At 35.5% G+C, this 17,611-nt stretch overlaps 4 protein-coding genes and 1 long non-coding RNA gene across 7 annotated transcripts; 3 read left to right on the forward strand and 2 right to left on the reverse strand.

Moving 5' to 3' along the window:
• On the forward strand, positions 1,677–5,140 carry LOC105176354 (myb-related protein 305). Its single transcript, XM_011099126.2, has 3 exons — positions 1,677–1,973; positions 2,091–2,220; positions 4,596–5,140. The coding sequence occupies exons 1-3, from the start codon at positions 1,838–1,840 to the stop codon at positions 4,927–4,929; spliced, it is 600 nt and encodes a 199-aa protein (XP_011097428.1). The 5' UTR covers positions 1,677–1,837; the 3' UTR covers positions 4,930–5,140.
• LOC110013058 lies at positions 2,974–4,662 on the reverse strand. The gene is made up of 2 exons (XR_002288209.1): positions 4,569–4,662; positions 2,974–3,134 (listed from the first exon to the last, which is right to left on the reverse strand). It is a non-coding gene; the product is annotated as an uncharacterized LOC110013058 (long non-coding RNA).
• On the forward strand, positions 7,830–8,696 carry LOC105176357 (50S ribosomal protein L12, chloroplastic-like). Its single transcript, XM_011099128.2, has one exon. It carries the CDS (start codon positions 7,914–7,916, stop codon positions 8,484–8,486), a length of 573 nt encoding a protein of 190 aa, XP_011097430.1. The 5' UTR covers positions 7,830–7,913; the 3' UTR covers positions 8,487–8,696.
• On the forward strand, positions 10,202–13,776 carry LOC105176358. 3 transcript variants are annotated; one of them, XM_011099129.2, is made up of 2 exons: positions 10,202–10,418; positions 10,700–13,776. In XM_011099129.2, the coding sequence occupies exon 2, from the start codon at positions 10,776–10,778 to the stop codon at positions 13,482–13,484; it is 2,709 nt and encodes a 902-aa protein (XP_011097431.1). In that variant the 5' UTR covers positions 10,202–10,418; positions 10,700–10,775; the 3' UTR covers positions 13,485–13,776. The 3 variants fall into 3 exon arrangements, with proteins under 3 accessions (XP_011097431.1, XP_011097434.1, XP_011097433.1); XM_011099132.2 differs by having other exon boundaries at positions 10,754–13,776; XM_011099131.2 differs by having other exon boundaries at positions 10,202–10,414.
• Positions 13,902–16,197, reverse strand: LOC105176359 (universal stress protein A-like protein). Its single transcript, XM_011099134.2, has 4 exons — positions 15,899–16,197; positions 14,862–14,983; positions 14,526–14,644; positions 13,902–14,303 (listed from the first exon to the last, which is right to left on the reverse strand). Exons 1-4 carry the CDS (start codon positions 16,086–16,088, stop codon positions 14,195–14,197), a joined length of 540 nt encoding a protein of 179 aa, XP_011097436.1. The 5' UTR covers positions 16,089–16,197; the 3' UTR covers positions 13,902–14,194.

Consider the following 17,611-nt stretch of genomic DNA (forward strand, 5'->3'; position numbering starts at 1 on the left):
AAAAAGTAGTAATTGGTGTTTAATTATTCATATTTTTAAAAAAAAATTATACACATGCATCGAATGTGCCACATAAAACGTGTGTTGAGGTATTAAATATTACTAATTAAAAACTATGTAACCATAGGGTTTTAAATAATTATTCTGCATATAAATTTTGATATTGACCAAAATCTGAAAAACCCCGTTGATATTATCATATATATATATATATATAATTTAATTAGTTTACTCCTGAATTGATACTATTATAATATATATCTTCAATGAGAATAATGTTGTATTCGTCTATTTTGATTTTTGATCCATGTCGAGACAGGTTAAATTGGACCCGTACCCAATAAAAAGTTGAGATTTTATTTGGGATGAATATATCGACATACCTAATAATTATTTTTTAATATATGTATATATAGAGAGAGAGATTCATATTAAATTGAAAATGCGATCTCATGATCATATGTTGTTGTCCCGAATGAGTTCCACGCTTTCATTATTGAACTTGTTCTATATATCTAGTTGACCTCTTTGGTATATATTATTCTTCTTAATTCTTTCACTCCTCTTTTGTTCAAATTAAATGTTGGTGTTGAGTTTTCTTACTTATTCAACGTAACATTTGGACTCTCTCTCTCTCTCTCTCTCTCTCTCTCTCTCTCTCTTTCTATATATATATATATGTATATATATATTGTCAATTAGTTGGAGCTATTAAGAATGTGGAGCGATTGATGGAGTAAGAGAAATGAGTGGTAAGTGAACATTCTTACCATTCTTCTAAGACTTGAGAGTTGAGTCAGTACTCTCTTCTCTATACTTTGGAACATTTTCTTTTATATATATAATACATTATATGGGAGATCAAAATCAAATCATGCAAATAAATGTAATCACTCTCTCCACTTTTTCCACATACTTAATTTATACAACTAGTTCACCCTATATAGCTACGAATTCATATCTTTTAATTATATCATAAGTTATATATATATATATATGTGTGTGTGTGTGTAGGAAAAAATATAATTTACCCCCTGTGATATGAAAAATGAACAAAAAACCCCCCTATGAAAAATAAAATAGCAAATTACCCTCTATCTAAACCGTTGATAGGGGATATTTTGCTTTATTTTTTGAGACACATGGGAGTAATTTACTATTATTTTTTCACAAGTAAGTATTTACTCATTTCCCATAACATAAAGTTGTAAATTGCATTTAATCCTATATATATATTTATGACTTAATTATATATAGAGAAATATGGTGTAGCCTCGTTATTTGGATATTAAATTTCCTCTCTCTCTCTCTCTTTGTTTTTTATTTTTGCTACGAAGAAGTAAATAGTATATATATATGTATATATATTTGTATACTTCCACCCGGAAATTAATAGGTGAAATATATATTATCTTAAAAATTGAGAAAGCTTTTGTTATTATTATTATTATTGTAAATAGCATAATTAGCATAGTGGATCTTCTTATACGTAGCTAGCATGTTACAAGATATTTTGTCCAAAGCTTATATATATATAACGTGGTATATGTATAACTTGTCTGTGCATGTTCACATCCTTGTTTCTTATGCATGCACATGCATGCATGCTTAATAATTAATATATAGTGCATGATGATTAGCATATTAAGATCCCAATTAAAAACATTTGATCAAAGTTAGGCTAAAAGCTCTTGTTTCTGACGTCAACTAATAGCTGATTTAGCTGCCTAAGAAATCATCTTAGCCAACCTCTATAAATTCAGCACCACCTCCATTATTATTTTCATCAAAATATCTACCATATTTACTCTCTCTCTCTCTCTCTCTCTCTTGCAAGATGGACAAAAAGCCATGCAACTCCCAAGATCCTGAAGTGAGGAAAGGGCCATGGACTATGGAAGAAGATCTCATTCTCATCAACTACATTGCTAATCATGGTGAAGGCGTTTGGAATTCGCTAGCTAAATCTGCTGGTAATTGTTCGATTTTCGATCTCGATTTCCTTATGTAGAGACAAAACCCTAATCAACTTTTCCTCTTCACTGAAAACCCTAATGGAAAATTGTTTGTGTTTTTCATTTTGGTTTTAGGGTTGAAGCGCACGGGGAAGAGCTGCCGACTACGGTGGCTCAACTACCTCCGGCCGGACGTCAGACGGGGAAATATCACGCCGGAGGAGCAGCTCTTGATCATGGAGCTTCATGCTAAGTGGGGAAACAGGTGAGTTATCCATCATGTGTACCTAGGGTTTGTTAGAGAGCATTACATTAATTAATTTGTTGCAAAAATAAAATTATTTTAATAAAAAATATTTGTTCCAAAAAAAGGGTAAAATTTAAAAAGGGACAAAGAATTCAACAAAAAAATAAAAACAACAACAAAAATGGGGTGGTTTATTGTTGTCCAAGAATTAGATTCAGCACATGATTCTTGATGTTCGTGGGGAGAAAGATGAGCCACTAGTATAGTGTTCGATTTAGGCTCATGTTGTTCTTGAAAACATAGCTTGGACTAGATTTGGAGAGAGAGTGCTCCTCTCGGCTGTACGAATCCTCAAATTCCCCAACGTGGGGAATACAAATCATTGGCTGCAAAGGGATCATCCTCAAATGATGTGCTTTTCTGCTTATGGCCACCAAAATTTTCTTGATTTTTCATTTCACTTATTTCCAAAAGTTAGGAATACAACTTAATTATTCACATGATAATTTTTTTTTTCTAACAAGAAAATTAATCTTTATAGCATGTTATTGTAATTAATAGACCATCATATACCTTTTAACAACCCTTTCTCTTCGTTTTTACGGCTTATATACATAATATATATATATATATATAGGACTATTAGGCCGGCAATCCCGTGCCCGGAATTTAATTACCAAGGCCTAATTTTGAAAAATACAAACAAAATAAAATTCTAACAATAATCCATAAAAAAACATGAGTTAGAAAAAAAAGGGTATGGCAGAAAGATGTTGTGAAGGAGCAGCAAATTTCCATTTATGAATAAAGGCACATGTTATAACCTTGAAAGACCCCAATCCTCAATTGCTGCCTACTTATGATGAAATCGACACCTACCATATTGTTTTCGCTCTTTCTGGATAAAAACGGCCCCTTCCAATTCCTCTTCCCTGCATCCAATATATATGGTAAAACTATTAATTAATTATTATACGCTTTTTCAACTAAAATACGTATTCATACTGTTACTATTTACTTAAGTCATGTATATATATTATAATTGGATTAAAATTAATTTAAACATAAAGTATATATATATATATATAGAACAGCATTAAGCATGATATTTATTACGAGGAAACATGTATGTAAAAGGAAAAAGATAACAATTTTCATTTATTTTCATAGTAAGAATTTTAGTGAATAATTAGTTTTGAAATTATTAGGAGTTGGTGACAACCCATGCAAAAATTACCAAACCTCGGACCATTGTCGATGTCGAACATTTTTCCGTCCTTTCTTCCTTTTTCTTCCAAAAAATTAAGCGAAAATGGTGGTCGTAACCTAACAAAACAACCCTTTTTTTTCTGTATGGAAAATACATATAAAGATGAGAGGTGCAGTACGTGGTCTATATATTGATAGTGAGAATTAGGGCGGCTACATATATACATACATACATACATACGTAGTTCTTATGTGCTGATCAAAATGAATGCGATCGAGTTTGCCTTAAATACTATTGGGGAATGTTAGTAACTTCGAATTTGAACCATAGAACATGCGGACATATGATTTCAACCACAAATTGTGACACTTAATTTTGAACATGATGTAATTGACTAGGAAGTTGGATTCTGTAATAACCACATAGTGGCCCATTATCATACTTACATATATATATATATATATAGTTTAATTACGTACTGTTTCTTAGATATATCATGGCATCTTTAATTAATTAATTCTCTAAAGTCAATTTCAATCTTTATTACAATTTGTTAATTTTTTCAAATTAAGTTAATTATATATATATGAAAAATACATATTTGTTTTCTTTCTTTTTTACCTCAATCATATGATATTATTCGCTTTTGATCATATAATTCAATCAATTTTAACCATTTTATTTTCTGCTACCTCTTTTGTTTAGAAAAGAATTAATTATAATAAACTTAATATATATAATAAAAATTTTATTCTTTAAAAAAATTTAGAAAAGTCTCCCCCAAGAAATTAAAGGGTCACAAATTAATTTTGTAGAAAAATTTATGCACGCGTCTAGTTACAATAATATAAACATACTAATGTTTCCTCTACCAAAAAAAAGAAAAAAAAAATAGAAATAAAACAACATGCATGCATATAAAAAATTCTAACTCAATTCGGGTTTGGTCGGATTTAAAATAATTATATGGTAAGTATAATACATTTATCGTATAATTGACGTACATTTCAAAGAAACTGACTAATCACATGATAGGTATGTCTGTAATTGATTTGATTCTATTAAATTTGATTTGAGTAAGAAATTTTGACATGTATATGCAATAAGACGGTGGATCAACATATGAGCGAAGCAAACGTACAACACATGAATCTACCTTATCTTGAACTGTGCATACGTACAGGTGGTCGAAAATCGCTAAGCATCTGCCTGGAAGAACCGACAACGAGATAAAGAACTACTGGAGGACTCGCATTCAGAAGCATATCAAGCAAGCCGATCATCAGAGCAGCTTCCCTGCAGCAGCACAAAATTCGGAGCATAGCAACGATTGCACGAACCATGCGTCTACCTCCAGTTGTTGCCCTACGGATCATGCAGTTGAATCCTACTCTCCCACGACTTCGTTTAATGGAAACATGGAAACCACTTTTCAAAGTCCTTTTCCCACCGAATCACATGACAACATTTGGAGCATGGAGGATCTTTGGTCCCTGCAGTTACTTAACGGGGACTGAATTATATTATCATTATTAATTAATTACTTTGATTAATCCTTCCTGGTAATTAATCATCAGTAATTATATTATTATTATTATTATTATTGCTTAATTAGTTTCTAGCTATAAGTATATCGTGGCTAGTTTTTTATTTAAGTATTATTTCGACTGTAACATATACGATTATCGCTATTTAATATGTATGAATTCGCGTAGTTATGTGCGGACACATCTGTTTATATATATATACATATATTAAATGAAACAATAATTATTTTTTTTCATATAAATTTCTTAATTTTGTGATCGACTAAAATCTGTATCTACTCGAATTTACAAAAAAAGTAAATAAATAATACCCAACTAGTTATTTCTTTTAATTTAATTAATATAGTATAAACTTTTTTTTAAATAGGTAGCGTTCGTATAAAGGACAAGTACGCAGTTCTTACCTATATATGTACTTAATTAAGTGATGTTCAAATTAGGGTAATTATTTTGTCTTAATCTAATAAAACAATGGCCTAATCATATGACCATTCACTACAAATCTCACATCACTTGTAACTACTACGGAACTTTTTTGAGTTTGATTGTTGGAAAAATTTCATTCCGACAGAGACATCTCCTTAATTGTCATCAACCAACCTTAAGTACTGTCATAATCAACTTTTAAAAAAGGTTCCCTTTCTTCGTACTTATTATTTCGAACTATCCCATAACGGCACAATGTTTAATTCATGATCAAGAGTTTGCTAAGAAAATTCGAACTAAATCAATTACAAAGCAAGTATAGCACATTTGTCATGTAATTAGTCACTTTTAATTTTCTAAATAGTAAATCATACGACAAGTACATTATACTTGTCATATAATTGATTTAAATTCGACCAAACTCATGAATTTGAGTTAGAATTTCTCGAATTTACTATAGTTGTGCAATCTAGATAGAATTTTCTTGTCAAATTAACACGATTTCCCTCTCACATGTGTGTTTACTCTGACTTTCCGTGTAGCTATACGTGCAAGTTATACACATGTCATGCATTACCTCATACGTATATACATACATATTATCATATTTTTAAGTACTATTACACTTATTATAGAATAGACGAAATTGAATGATATACGTGCATATACCTGGACACAACTTGTTGATGGATGAGGGAAGTGGGAGGGGAGATTTATGGGGCCGGGAAACAAATACCGAACTGGAGTTTGGAAGAATGGGCACGTGGAAAGGTTGTAGAGCTATTTTTGGAAAATTTGAATATTTGCTTTATATATTGAACTGTATTTGTGAATGGCATTGCTGATATGACGTTGGACGCCTGCCCAACTCTTTAGCTGCTCTAATGGAAATCTTCACGTGGTCCCCATTTATGTTCTTCACTAACCTTTTCCAATTTTATGTATAATTTAACTTTTAAGTTCAACTTTTTTTGTTTTCTCCTTTTATAAACTATTCTTTATAACTTGCTTCATTAGTCAACAAATTTGATAAATTTTAATGAATAGATGAATTTGTTTATTAGATGGAAGTATATAGCAATTTTGTAAATTACAGACATCTATGTGTAATTATGTTAAATTTTAAAGGAGGAAAATATAATTATTCTTTTTTTTAAATATAAATATGATATGGGGTGAAGGTCATGAACGGAACAAATCAGTACCTCCATACTTTCGTTAATGACGAAACAAATCAAGATTTGTGTCGTTTTATTCGGATCATTTTGACCCGATCTAATTCAAACCCGAAGATGTATGGAATGATAACCATATGATGATTCATGAGTCTATGGTTCATATGAAATCATACAACTAAAAAATTCTATAAATACTAAACCTCTAAATATAACTTTTGACATCTGCTCATTTCATACAAACTTGCAAATTTTCTCCTCTATGACTTTGTGACTTAGGCACCAACAAACTATAATCAAGACATTCTTAGTGGGATTATTACTGTTTATCTGCGTTGCAGGTCACTTTTGCGTCATGACGCTTACTACTTGATCTATTTATACATTCAAAGTGAAATAAGCCAAGAATTTAACGTACGAAGAATTCTGGGGAATCTTATTGGAGTGAGTAGCAAAGAGGAAATGTGGTTGTGGGCTTTCGTAGTACCAAAGTCACACGAAAGAAATAGTCTCAGAATTTGAGCCACTCGTTTGGTTTCGCGCACATGTTTGTAGTGCAAAACGGTAATGAGGCCACGTGAAAGATAAACAAGTCTCACATGCCGGGTCGGCGATGACTGCATGCTCAATTCCACCATACCCTACTTACCTACCCATGCTAAAATTTATCAATCCATAGAAGAAAGAAAATAAAATTCTTGTTGATGTGTGAGGTTGTACGGACCCGACTAACTTGATGAGGTTGTACCAACGGGACTGGTTCAAAGCATTTTCAAAATTTTATAATATTTTTTTTGGAAAAATTTATGAGTTGGTGACTCAAACACCCCGTGAATATTTTCTTCAGTCATATATATATATATATATATATATATAATTAGTACGTAATACATAAAACGATGGGCTGTAATGGAGAAACATTAGGGTGTGTTAATTTAAAGTGCATATTTTCAAATACGGAAGCATGGTTTATCGGTAAGAGGCCCACTCCATCTAATTGGGTGGCGATGTTGATATGGCATGAATTGAGCAGGATCTAGTAAAGGATAGCATGCCTGGTGGTTGAGGAATAATGGCTCTCACTTTGGTCAAGTTGTATTTATTCTTGGTTTGGGTCTGAGAGGTCCCGAGTTCAATTCATTTTTTCATTTGGGCCTCCCGACAATAATACTGGGCTGGGGATTCCGGAATGATTGGCCCATTAGGCCCATCCCAGTAGCATTCATCTTGAAGGGCATTTAAGTCAAAACAGTAATCCGAGCTACAAGTTGAAGTTCCCACTAATTTTTCATCCCGAATCACCCCTTATCCTATCTTCTTACTCTCCCACTCCCTCCCTCTCTCCAATTCAGTATGGCTTCCACGCTCTCCTCCGCCACCCTCCTCTCTCCCTCTTATTCCACACCCTCCGCCGCTTATCCTGCCCACCTCTCCGCCACCTTCCCCAAACTACCTCCCGAATTCCTCCTCAAGTCCTCCCACAAGCTCCTCCGCCGCCGCGCTTCCGTTCTCCGCCCCCTCGCTGCAGTCGATGCCCCCGAAAAAGTCGTCCAACTCGGCGATGAGATCTCAAATTTAACCCTCGCCGACGCACAGAAGCTCGTCGAGTACCTCCAGGACAAGCTCGGTGTCTCCGCCGCGTCCTTCGCCCCTGTCGCGGCCGTAGCCGCAACTCCGGCTGCTGGCGATGCGCCGGCCGTTGTGGAGGAGAAGACAGAGTTCGATGTTGTCATTGAGGATGTGCCGAGCAACGCGAGAATCGCCACCATTAAGGTGGTTAGGGCTATGACAAACTTGGCGTTGAAGGAGGCCAAGGAATTGATTGAAGGATTGCCGAAGAAATTCAAGGAGGCTGTGTCGAAGGAGGAGGCTGATGAAGCGAAGAAGCAGCTCGAGGAGGCCGGCGCGAAGGTCGCCATTGTTTAATTTTGCTGCTTACTTATAACATTAGCCTTAAAAGAAGAACATCTGAGTAATTTTGCCCAAAAGAAATTGGATGTTTAATTCGTGAATTTGTTTCATTTCGTTTCAGATTCAGTAGCTGTAGATGCATCTACATTCATTATGAATTTGTTATCAATTTAGACCGGAATTTGATGTTCCAAATTCAAGTTATCTGTTTACAGTTATTGCTCATATTGGCACTTGAAAGTTGGAAATCAGTAAATAGAGTAAGTAAATTATGTGCATTATTTTCCCAACTTTTCAGATTCAATGACAAGTCATGTGAGGAATCACCAAGATGAACAGAAGTGAAATCTTGAACTATGTATAGAAATAGAAGGAACCACTTGAAATTCTTAAACATAAGGCATATAAAGAATGGATCACTAGTCTCCATCAATTCTAACTCAAATTGTATTTGGTGAAATTTGATAATATATTTGTGATGAGTTGAATAAAAGTGACATTGTTGGATTCCCATCCGTGTTCACCTACTCTTAGTTTTGGTCAGACGTAAGGCTTCCAACGTGGTGGATGTTTGAATATGGTTGTCTAGGTTTGGATAGAGATCAACGCAGCACGAATATAGATACTTAATATATTGGTGTAGCTTATTATATGCATTGTGAATGTCAGCTTAGTTTCTGTTGAGCTTCACGGCCCTGGGCTGAATCTTTTAGTTATTACCAACTGTTTGTTGATTTAGTAGCAGGGAAGTTGAATTTTAAGGTGGATTTTTGTCTACCAACATAATTCGAAATCTTAAAGTCATAATTTCCTTTTTTGTTTCCCTTCCAAACAAAATTAGTTTTATCTTCAATACCTTTATTGAAAACCAAAATAAAAATCAATTATTTATTATATATATTGATTAAAGGCTGAATTACAATAATTTTTTAAAAACAAGTAAAAATATAATTCATCCATAAGAGTGTTTTTATTAATTTTTAAAAAAATAAATTGAAACCTTATAGAGACGGCAACTTGTTGGACGGTCGATAAAAGCAATGGGATGTTACTAATTTCCAAACAACGTGTGATATTTGTAATTATATTAAATCTTATAGAAACTTATTGCAATTTATTTTTAAAAAATGTCTAGTTAAAGTAATAAATGAATTAAGTAGATAATTTAGTGATGTTGGTTCGCTGAAATTAGTTCCATAACATATATAAAATAAAAGCATGAAATAATGTAATATATATTTATTGTGGGTAAAGTGCCAAATCTTATGGTCATTCAAATTAATGCTAAGTTTTTGTTTTATCTTTTAAATGCGTAGCATCAACGGCGAATAATTAGACATTTAAATAAAGTAAATGAAATAAAAATATATATTATAATTTCCCAAAAAAAGAAAGAAAGAAATATTTGTTGGTTCTCGCATAAACTCCACTCTATTTCGGACCATATCCTTACATCAACGTTAACCGACGACTGCCGGTCACCTCCTGTACTTTCCCTTATTTCCGCGTACGTGACACTCGCACCCACTGCTCACCACGTGCAATCCCAGATGCCCTAATGTTGCAAGTTGCAACCCAAGACATGGCGAGTAAACTGAAATTCCTACTCTCGAGAACAATAAAATACTTTAATTGGGCATATAGGAACACCACCGCCTGGGGCCAAAAAGCTACGTTCTGCGCGGCATTTATTTTCCGTAATAATGACTTTTTTTTTTTTTTTTTTGTTTCAGGAAATAGAAAAAGTAGTACCCCTCACCACACTCCGACTCGCGTTTTAGCTAACAGTCAGTTCAATTGTCTGAAATCCTTTCTCAAACCCTAATTTCTACTCGTAGAGTTTCTCCGTTTTGTGAAATGCTCTGCGGATGAAAGACCTAGAAGATGCTTCCGGGAGGAAAGTACGGCGTTAATTTTTGGTGGAGAAATGTTGCCTTATGTTGGTTGGTATGCTTCTTGTGCTCTCCAGTTCATATCTTTTGTAATTAACTCGTGTTTGTTTGGATTTGTTGGTATTATTAAATGTTCTGATTGTCTGTTTGTTTTTCGTTTTTTTTCTAAGGGCTTGAACATTTTTTGTGTACGTTTATTTAATTTAGTTCTTGGTAGTTGATGGTTGCTACTTATTGTTGTTTACTGGTTTCTCCCTCTCTCTCTTTTTTTTTTTTTTTTTTTTTGGGGTTTCCTCTCTCTCTTTTTTTTTTTTTTTTTTTTTGGGTCTTTGGCAGTTTTGAGTATCCGAAAACTTCGGTGATATAATTAACGGTAAAGGGGATTTTTAGGGGATTTTGGTTCTATATATAAATGGCAAGTCTGGAAGATATTGTAACTGCGACAAAAATTCTTTCGGAGGATTCTGACTCCATTATGGGCGGCTCGGGTTCAAAATCGAAAGAAAATGGGGTTGGGACTTCTGATGTGAGGGAAGATGGTGTTGGTAGTGCGGCTGCCCCTGCTGCTGCTGTTGTTAGTGAAGGAGTCCTCCAGAGTGGAACTGTTGTAGAGTCTGCGTTTGTTGGTGGTAGTGCAGTGGGCTGCGGTTCGGGTGATCAGGAGAAAGACAAGAGCAGTGTTTCTTATGTTACTACAAGTGTTTCTGTCAATGGGAGTAATAGTGGGGATGCTGTCGTTGGAAGTGAGGGAAAGAATAAAGATGGTGAAGGTTCTTTTGCAGATAATGGGGAAGGTATGTGTGCTGACAATGTAAAATTGAATGGAAGCGGGAGAGACTGTTTGTATCTGGATGTGGATGGAGACCCAAAAGGAGAAGAGGATGTTGAGAAGTTGGGAAATCAGGACGACGGTTTTTGTCCGGGGGATTTTGTTTGGGGCAAAATTAAAAGTCATCCTTGGTGGCCTGGACAGGTCTATGATCCCGAAGATGCTTCAGAATTTGCCATGAAATGTAAACAGGAGGGTCGTCTCCTGGTTGCCTTCTTCGGGGATGGATCTTGTTCTTGGTGTTTGCCGACACAGCTGATACCCTTTGTGGAGAACTTTGTGGAGATGTCAACAAGAAGTAGTTCTAAGAGCTTTCTCAATGCTGTGCAGAGTGCTGTTGATGAGGTTGGTAGGCTTGTGGAGTTACAGATGACTTGTAAATGTATACCAGAGGAGAAAAAAGATGCTCTTGCTAGGCCAACGGTGGTAAATGCCGGACTGAAAGCAGGAGTTCTCAGGCCTGAGGTTGATATTGATCGCCTTTCTATACACGTATATGAATCTGCGGAATTAATTGAAAAAGTGAGGGAGTTGGCAAAGGCTGCTCCTCTTTGCAGCGCTCTTGACATTGCAGTCATAAGGAGTTGGTTGTCTGCATTTTATTGTTCTAAGGGCAGCCATCAGTTGCCTGTATATCATGACCCCCTTCCAATTGAGGGTCTGGAAGACAAGAATAAAAATGTAGATGAGGTTTCAGATGACTTCAGTGTTCCAATTGAAGTCCCTATCATGGGTCCACAGGATGATGACTGGCTCTCTTCACCCACAGGTGGTGCTGTAAATTCCCAGGGACGGTCTGATAATAAGATTTATCATAAAAGGAAGCAGAAAAGTGTTGCTGAGCTCATGGGAGAAAAGAAGACTATCAAGCCTGAAAGTGGGAAGAGAGTTACAGTCAAAGAGGGAACAGATCTCGAGAAGCCGGTATCCTCCCAAAAGAGGAAGAAGAATAATGATGGAGAAGCAGAGGGAGGTGGAGGGGCTTCTTCAACTGGGAAGACTGGTAGGAAGAGGAAGGCCGAGGTTTCGGAATCTGCTGCAATAACAGATGAAAAGGTTCAGGTTGCGCATGGTGTAAGTGAAGGCCCAATGTCAGGAAAACTGAAGGAAATTAATGTTGCTGATGTGGAAAATACCGACTCCAAAGAGGAATCAGAAAGGGTGCTTTCTCCAAGGGAAAGGAAGAAGAGTAAATACTTATCCCCTCCGTACACTAATCTTACATGGAGAACGGGAAATTCAAGCTTTCGGACAGAGTCAGAAAATGAAGATGATAAAAGCATGAAGGTAGCTCAGGCCGGAAACCACACTGCAGAAGCAACTGGAGATAAGTCATGTGAGCAAACGTTACCTAATGGCCAAACTGAAGGGGTTGACATTTCTGTTGATACAAATCCACAGACAACTGAGGACAATAAGAAAATGACTTTTCCTGCATCTGATGTTGATGCTCATGTTAATGAATTGCTATCAGAGATACAGCTTGCAGCTCTTGATCCTTTTTACTTGAGCGAGAAGGGTTCCCTTGATATGGTCTGGGCATTTGTTTCTGCACTCAGAAGCTCAACCTATTTACATGGACCAGACTATAAAATTTTCCGCAAATGCACGACCGGGGGGAAGAGAAAATCACTGCCTTCTCAGCTAGGAAATCAACAAATTGACTCTATGCAGAAAAAGGTGAAATCACCTGAGCAAAGTACTCCCAAAGCATTGAAAGCAGAAGGAACGCCAGATACATCCAAGTCCAAGAAAACCACTGAGGTTTTTGCTTTACCGTGCCTTATTCTGGAATTCACCTCCGGATTTCCGTTGCCTTCAAAGGAAGATATCGTAAAGCTGTTCAGTAAGTTTGGGAGCCTGAATAGAAAGGAAACAAAAGTGGTAACAGATTCTCACTCGGTCCAAATCGTCTATGTGAAGGACTCTGATGCAGAAGCAGCCTTCAAGTCATCATTGAGTCAGAGCCCATTTGGCTTGGAGAATGTTAATTACAGGTTGCAGCGTTCTTCAGCTGGTTCACGGTCTACCAGATCTCATACAAAAGTCTCTCCACCTCTTAAACGGGCAATTGAAAAACGCAACTCTTCGCATCCTGCTGATGATTTGATTTCAGATGCTAGCATCATAAGGCAAAAACTGGAGATAATGACAGCTATTCTGGAAAACTACCATTCCAAATTTTCACCGAAGGACAAGTCTAACTTGAAGGATGAGATGAAACATCTTATGGAGGAAGTTGAAACGATTAGTGAGAAGGTAAGAGTGATGGCTGAGAATTCCTCATCTTGAAGAATGTCGGAGTATGAAACTGTGGTATCGATCCAGTCTACTAAGTGTTTGCTTTGTTGAATCACATCTCTGTTTCCGGTGGCTGACGATGCATCAGGACAAGTACTAAATTCCTTTTATTCTCTTTAGCACTCGTTGTATATTAGTAAGAGAATAATCAGTGGTGTTCTTGTAACTTGACACTATTGGATTAGCCGTTCTTTAGGTCATAAACGGGCTCGGTTCTTCAGAAGACTTTTAAGTTATTGACTGTTGAAATTTTAATCATTATCTAGTCCCGCTTTTCTGTTTAGATTTCCACAACGTTTGAGAGCGTTGAAATGGTGCTCATTTCTGCATGGAAGTGTGAAGCCCTGCTCATCAGATGGCGGCGTTTTGATTCCCATTGCATCAGATTTGAACAAGAAATCCAAGTAATTGACCAAATTTATGTAATGAAATTTCATCCTGGCGTGGTGTTGCACAAACACAAAACAATATAAAGTCCGTATGTCACTAAAACTGTATACACTGGTAGTGCACGAAACAACAGCACTCCAAATTGCTGAAATGCGGACACTATACAAATAAAAAATGTCACTCCGAAACAAATAGAGTCAAGAACTTATCCAGTCTTCACGCGTTTCAAACAACCAAGTGAAAGAAAGAGAGCAATATTAACCCATTTACATGCAAAAAGGAGGAGATCTCCATTAGAGGCCGCAGATCAATCAGTCATCAACTGGGTCCTGAGGAGTCTGAGCTGCACTGCGCTTTATCGCAATGACAGGACAATCAGCGTGCTTTACGCAGAATTCACTGACAGTTCCCACAAAAACCCTACAAAATTAGACAGATACTTCAGTCCAATGATCAAAACATGAAGAGCAGCTTGGATTAGTAACTCCCAATATGTTTATTTATGTCCAAGCATCACAACCGTGAATAGGAGCAATTTTTCTTTAACTTTGCTCCTGTTCCTTAATTTTGCAAAACTAACATTTGTGACAAGAATGTATGAGTTTGCAGCATATACAAAATGAATGTGCTGAGGGTACGTACTTCTGAAAAGGACCCAGACCCCTGCTTCCAACAACAAGAAAATCTGGCTGGACGCGTTTCACCTCATAGCAGATGATTTCTTTAGGATCACCCTTCTTGACCCATGCTTCACAAGCAACCTAGAAGCATTTTTGTATTTGGTTGAGAGTACGTTACACATGAAAATATATGCAAAACTGCTGCTTTCTTCTCATGAATGACTGGCCAGATTAATTGTGGAGGATATAGATGCAGTTCCGTGAACTTTCATTTTGTGCATGTGTTCCCAAATATATGCAAGTGAATGAAATCGAGGAAGGGAGGATTGCAAGAGGCAGGGTAGAAATTCTCTTATACCCCAATTTCATGACATTGCTTCACAAAGTACTCCAGAAGGTGGAGTCCCCTTATCTTGTCCCTGTGCTTCATAGTCCTGAAATCTTCAGGGGAAGCAAATATACTATCCATATCATCAAAACCTAAGCAAGAACCACAAATTTAGAATTTTTTATCACTCTGCAAAGGCAAACACAAGCACCAGGACAGGATAAAAAAAGTTGCGGAAATGAACAGAATGCAGACTTTTGATCCATGTTATAGCGAGTTACATAAACCCCTTGATGATATAACTCCAGAGAATTTCAGTACACGTCCAAGTCAGCCAAGTCAAGCAGGTAGATGAAGAATAATATATGCAAATCCAACAAATGTACTACTAACTCGCCAACACAACAAGCCATCCAAAATAGATGATAACCATATGAATGATTAAACAAAATATTTACATAAGTGGTGACACAAACAATTAGTTTGTCGGATGCTGGACTGGAAATCAACATAAGAACTAAAACGTTTAAACAGCAAGATCAAATGACAATGAAAGATGACCAAACAAGTGGCATTGCACACATATGAAATGCAATGCAATGGATATACCACACTTCTGCAACCAAGTCACTGAAAAATTATCTCAAAGCCGTGGTAGTGGCATATCAATAAGTACAAGCATCACTTCTGCAAAGATGACAGATAAATCTCCAATAATCGGAAGATACAATCAAGGGGAAATGCTCATACCACACATTCAGGTAATAAAAGTTAATTAATTGTCTCGGAACAAAAGAAAAAAATCAATCCAATCAGAAATACACGATTTTCCACGTTCTACACAAAAACGATCACGAATCTTACCATCTTCTCCAAAAACGAAACACAAAACACAAACAGAAATTAGGAAAAAACCTGAATAAACAATTCTAGAGCCTGAAAAGTAATGTCCTACGAACAATAAGCAACAACCACACAATCACATCAGCTGAAACCAGGAGTACACAAAAACACTGAAATATGAATAAAAAATACGACAAAGAAGGCATAATTTCTAGTTCTCATACCATCTTCATCAGGTACTTGAACATGAAGAAACAGGAGCTTGAACCCAGAAGTATTGGAGCGAACGACTTTCTTCAAAGTCCACTCGAATGCTCCTCTGCTGCTTATCGATGCGTGGGGATATCCCTTGATTGTTGACTCGTTTACCGCCACCATTATGCGCGTCGGCTCACCGCCCTCCGCCGCTGCCATGGCTCCACGAGTCTCTCCAACTCAGTCTTCTTCCTCTTACTAGCGTCTCGACTACTCTAGACTCTACCGGTGAACACGCACGCTCAGTTTTTCCTCTTTTTTATTTATTAACAATAATTTCGTCGGTGTAAGGGCGTGTTTGGATTTACAGTTATGAGGTCCGAGCATCTTCTCGCTTTCCAATGGGCTTACCCAATTTGGTGGTTTGGGCCCAGTCATCCTCAAAGGCCCATCTAGGGACTTTGCTTCTTCTTGAATGGGCCTCCCAATTTGTAGCTCATTCACCTACGCTTATTCTTTTGAAATCCTAAATCAATTTTGCATAGAGGTCTCGTAACCTAGTTTGCACTCATGGGTTCTGAGTCATAACACATGTGTAGTTATTTATTTCATTTTTATATGAGTTCATGGGTTTGGGTCTCACGAGATACATGAATATAAATTTAATTTATTTTATACGAGTTATTATAGTTTATTTATCGTATTAACTATATTAATATATTAATTGAATTAAAATATTACTCAGTAAATTTAGATGAATTATTATTATAATTTATGTATCATTATTAGTAAATAGAAAAAGAAAAAAAGACATTGTCACATGATACGATCGACTCATATATACTATTGTCTACACGTGGTTTAATTTTGATGGAGCTCAAATATATTTATTTATATGTATTTTTATTTATAGTTATTTACTCTCATTAATTTCATAAAATATGGTATTTGTATTAATATAAACGACATCATATTGGTAGCCGTGTAAAAGGTCGTTACAAAAGGTATTCCAAAATGATAAAATGAAGTTCTTTGCTCCTTTTTGTTCAAAAAGCCGTTACAAATGGTGTTCCTAATAATTAATTATTTTTTCATTTAAATGTATAAAAAGAATCCGTGTTGGACAATTTCATGTTGTAGAAACGTATCAATTATGTAGAACAATATAATTGAAATATAATATAAAAAAATATAGTCAACATTGATACATTTTTGCAATATGCAATAAATTTGCATAGTCATAAATGTCAGTATTATATTAATGTAACTATCATCTTACATTGCTGAATTGCATGGGTTGATCGGACTGTTAAAATTCAGATTAAACTGTTACATATGATCACACCTATGAAAGAATGCATTTGATAAAATTTTAGCCTTATTGAGTATACAGATGTCGATACATCATACTTGGAACATGTTAAATTTGATATGAATCAGGTGTTCGGATTTTAAAATATCATAATTTCCAATATGAATTTTTGAAATAGTGCAATGTTTGGCGTTTTAATGGCCTATACATTATAGATTCATAACGGCTTTTGAGACAACTTTTGTAATGGTATTTGAAATAAAAAAATCTATTTATTATATAAAAATATTAAATATAAATTTTTAATTAAAAAAATTACTTATAAATTATATCAAATTTTAAGAGAGAAAAATGCAATTATCCTAATAATTAACCAGTTTTTAATGCCAAAGAAAAATAAAAATAAAGATAAGAGAAACCCAAAACAAAG

This window comes from Sesamum indicum, linkage group LG13, assembly GCF_000512975.1.
Source record: "Sesamum indicum cultivar Zhongzhi No. 13 linkage group LG13, S_indicum_v1.0, whole genome shotgun sequence".
NCBI lineage: Eukaryota > Viridiplantae > Streptophyta > Magnoliopsida > Lamiales > Pedaliaceae > Sesamum > Sesamum indicum.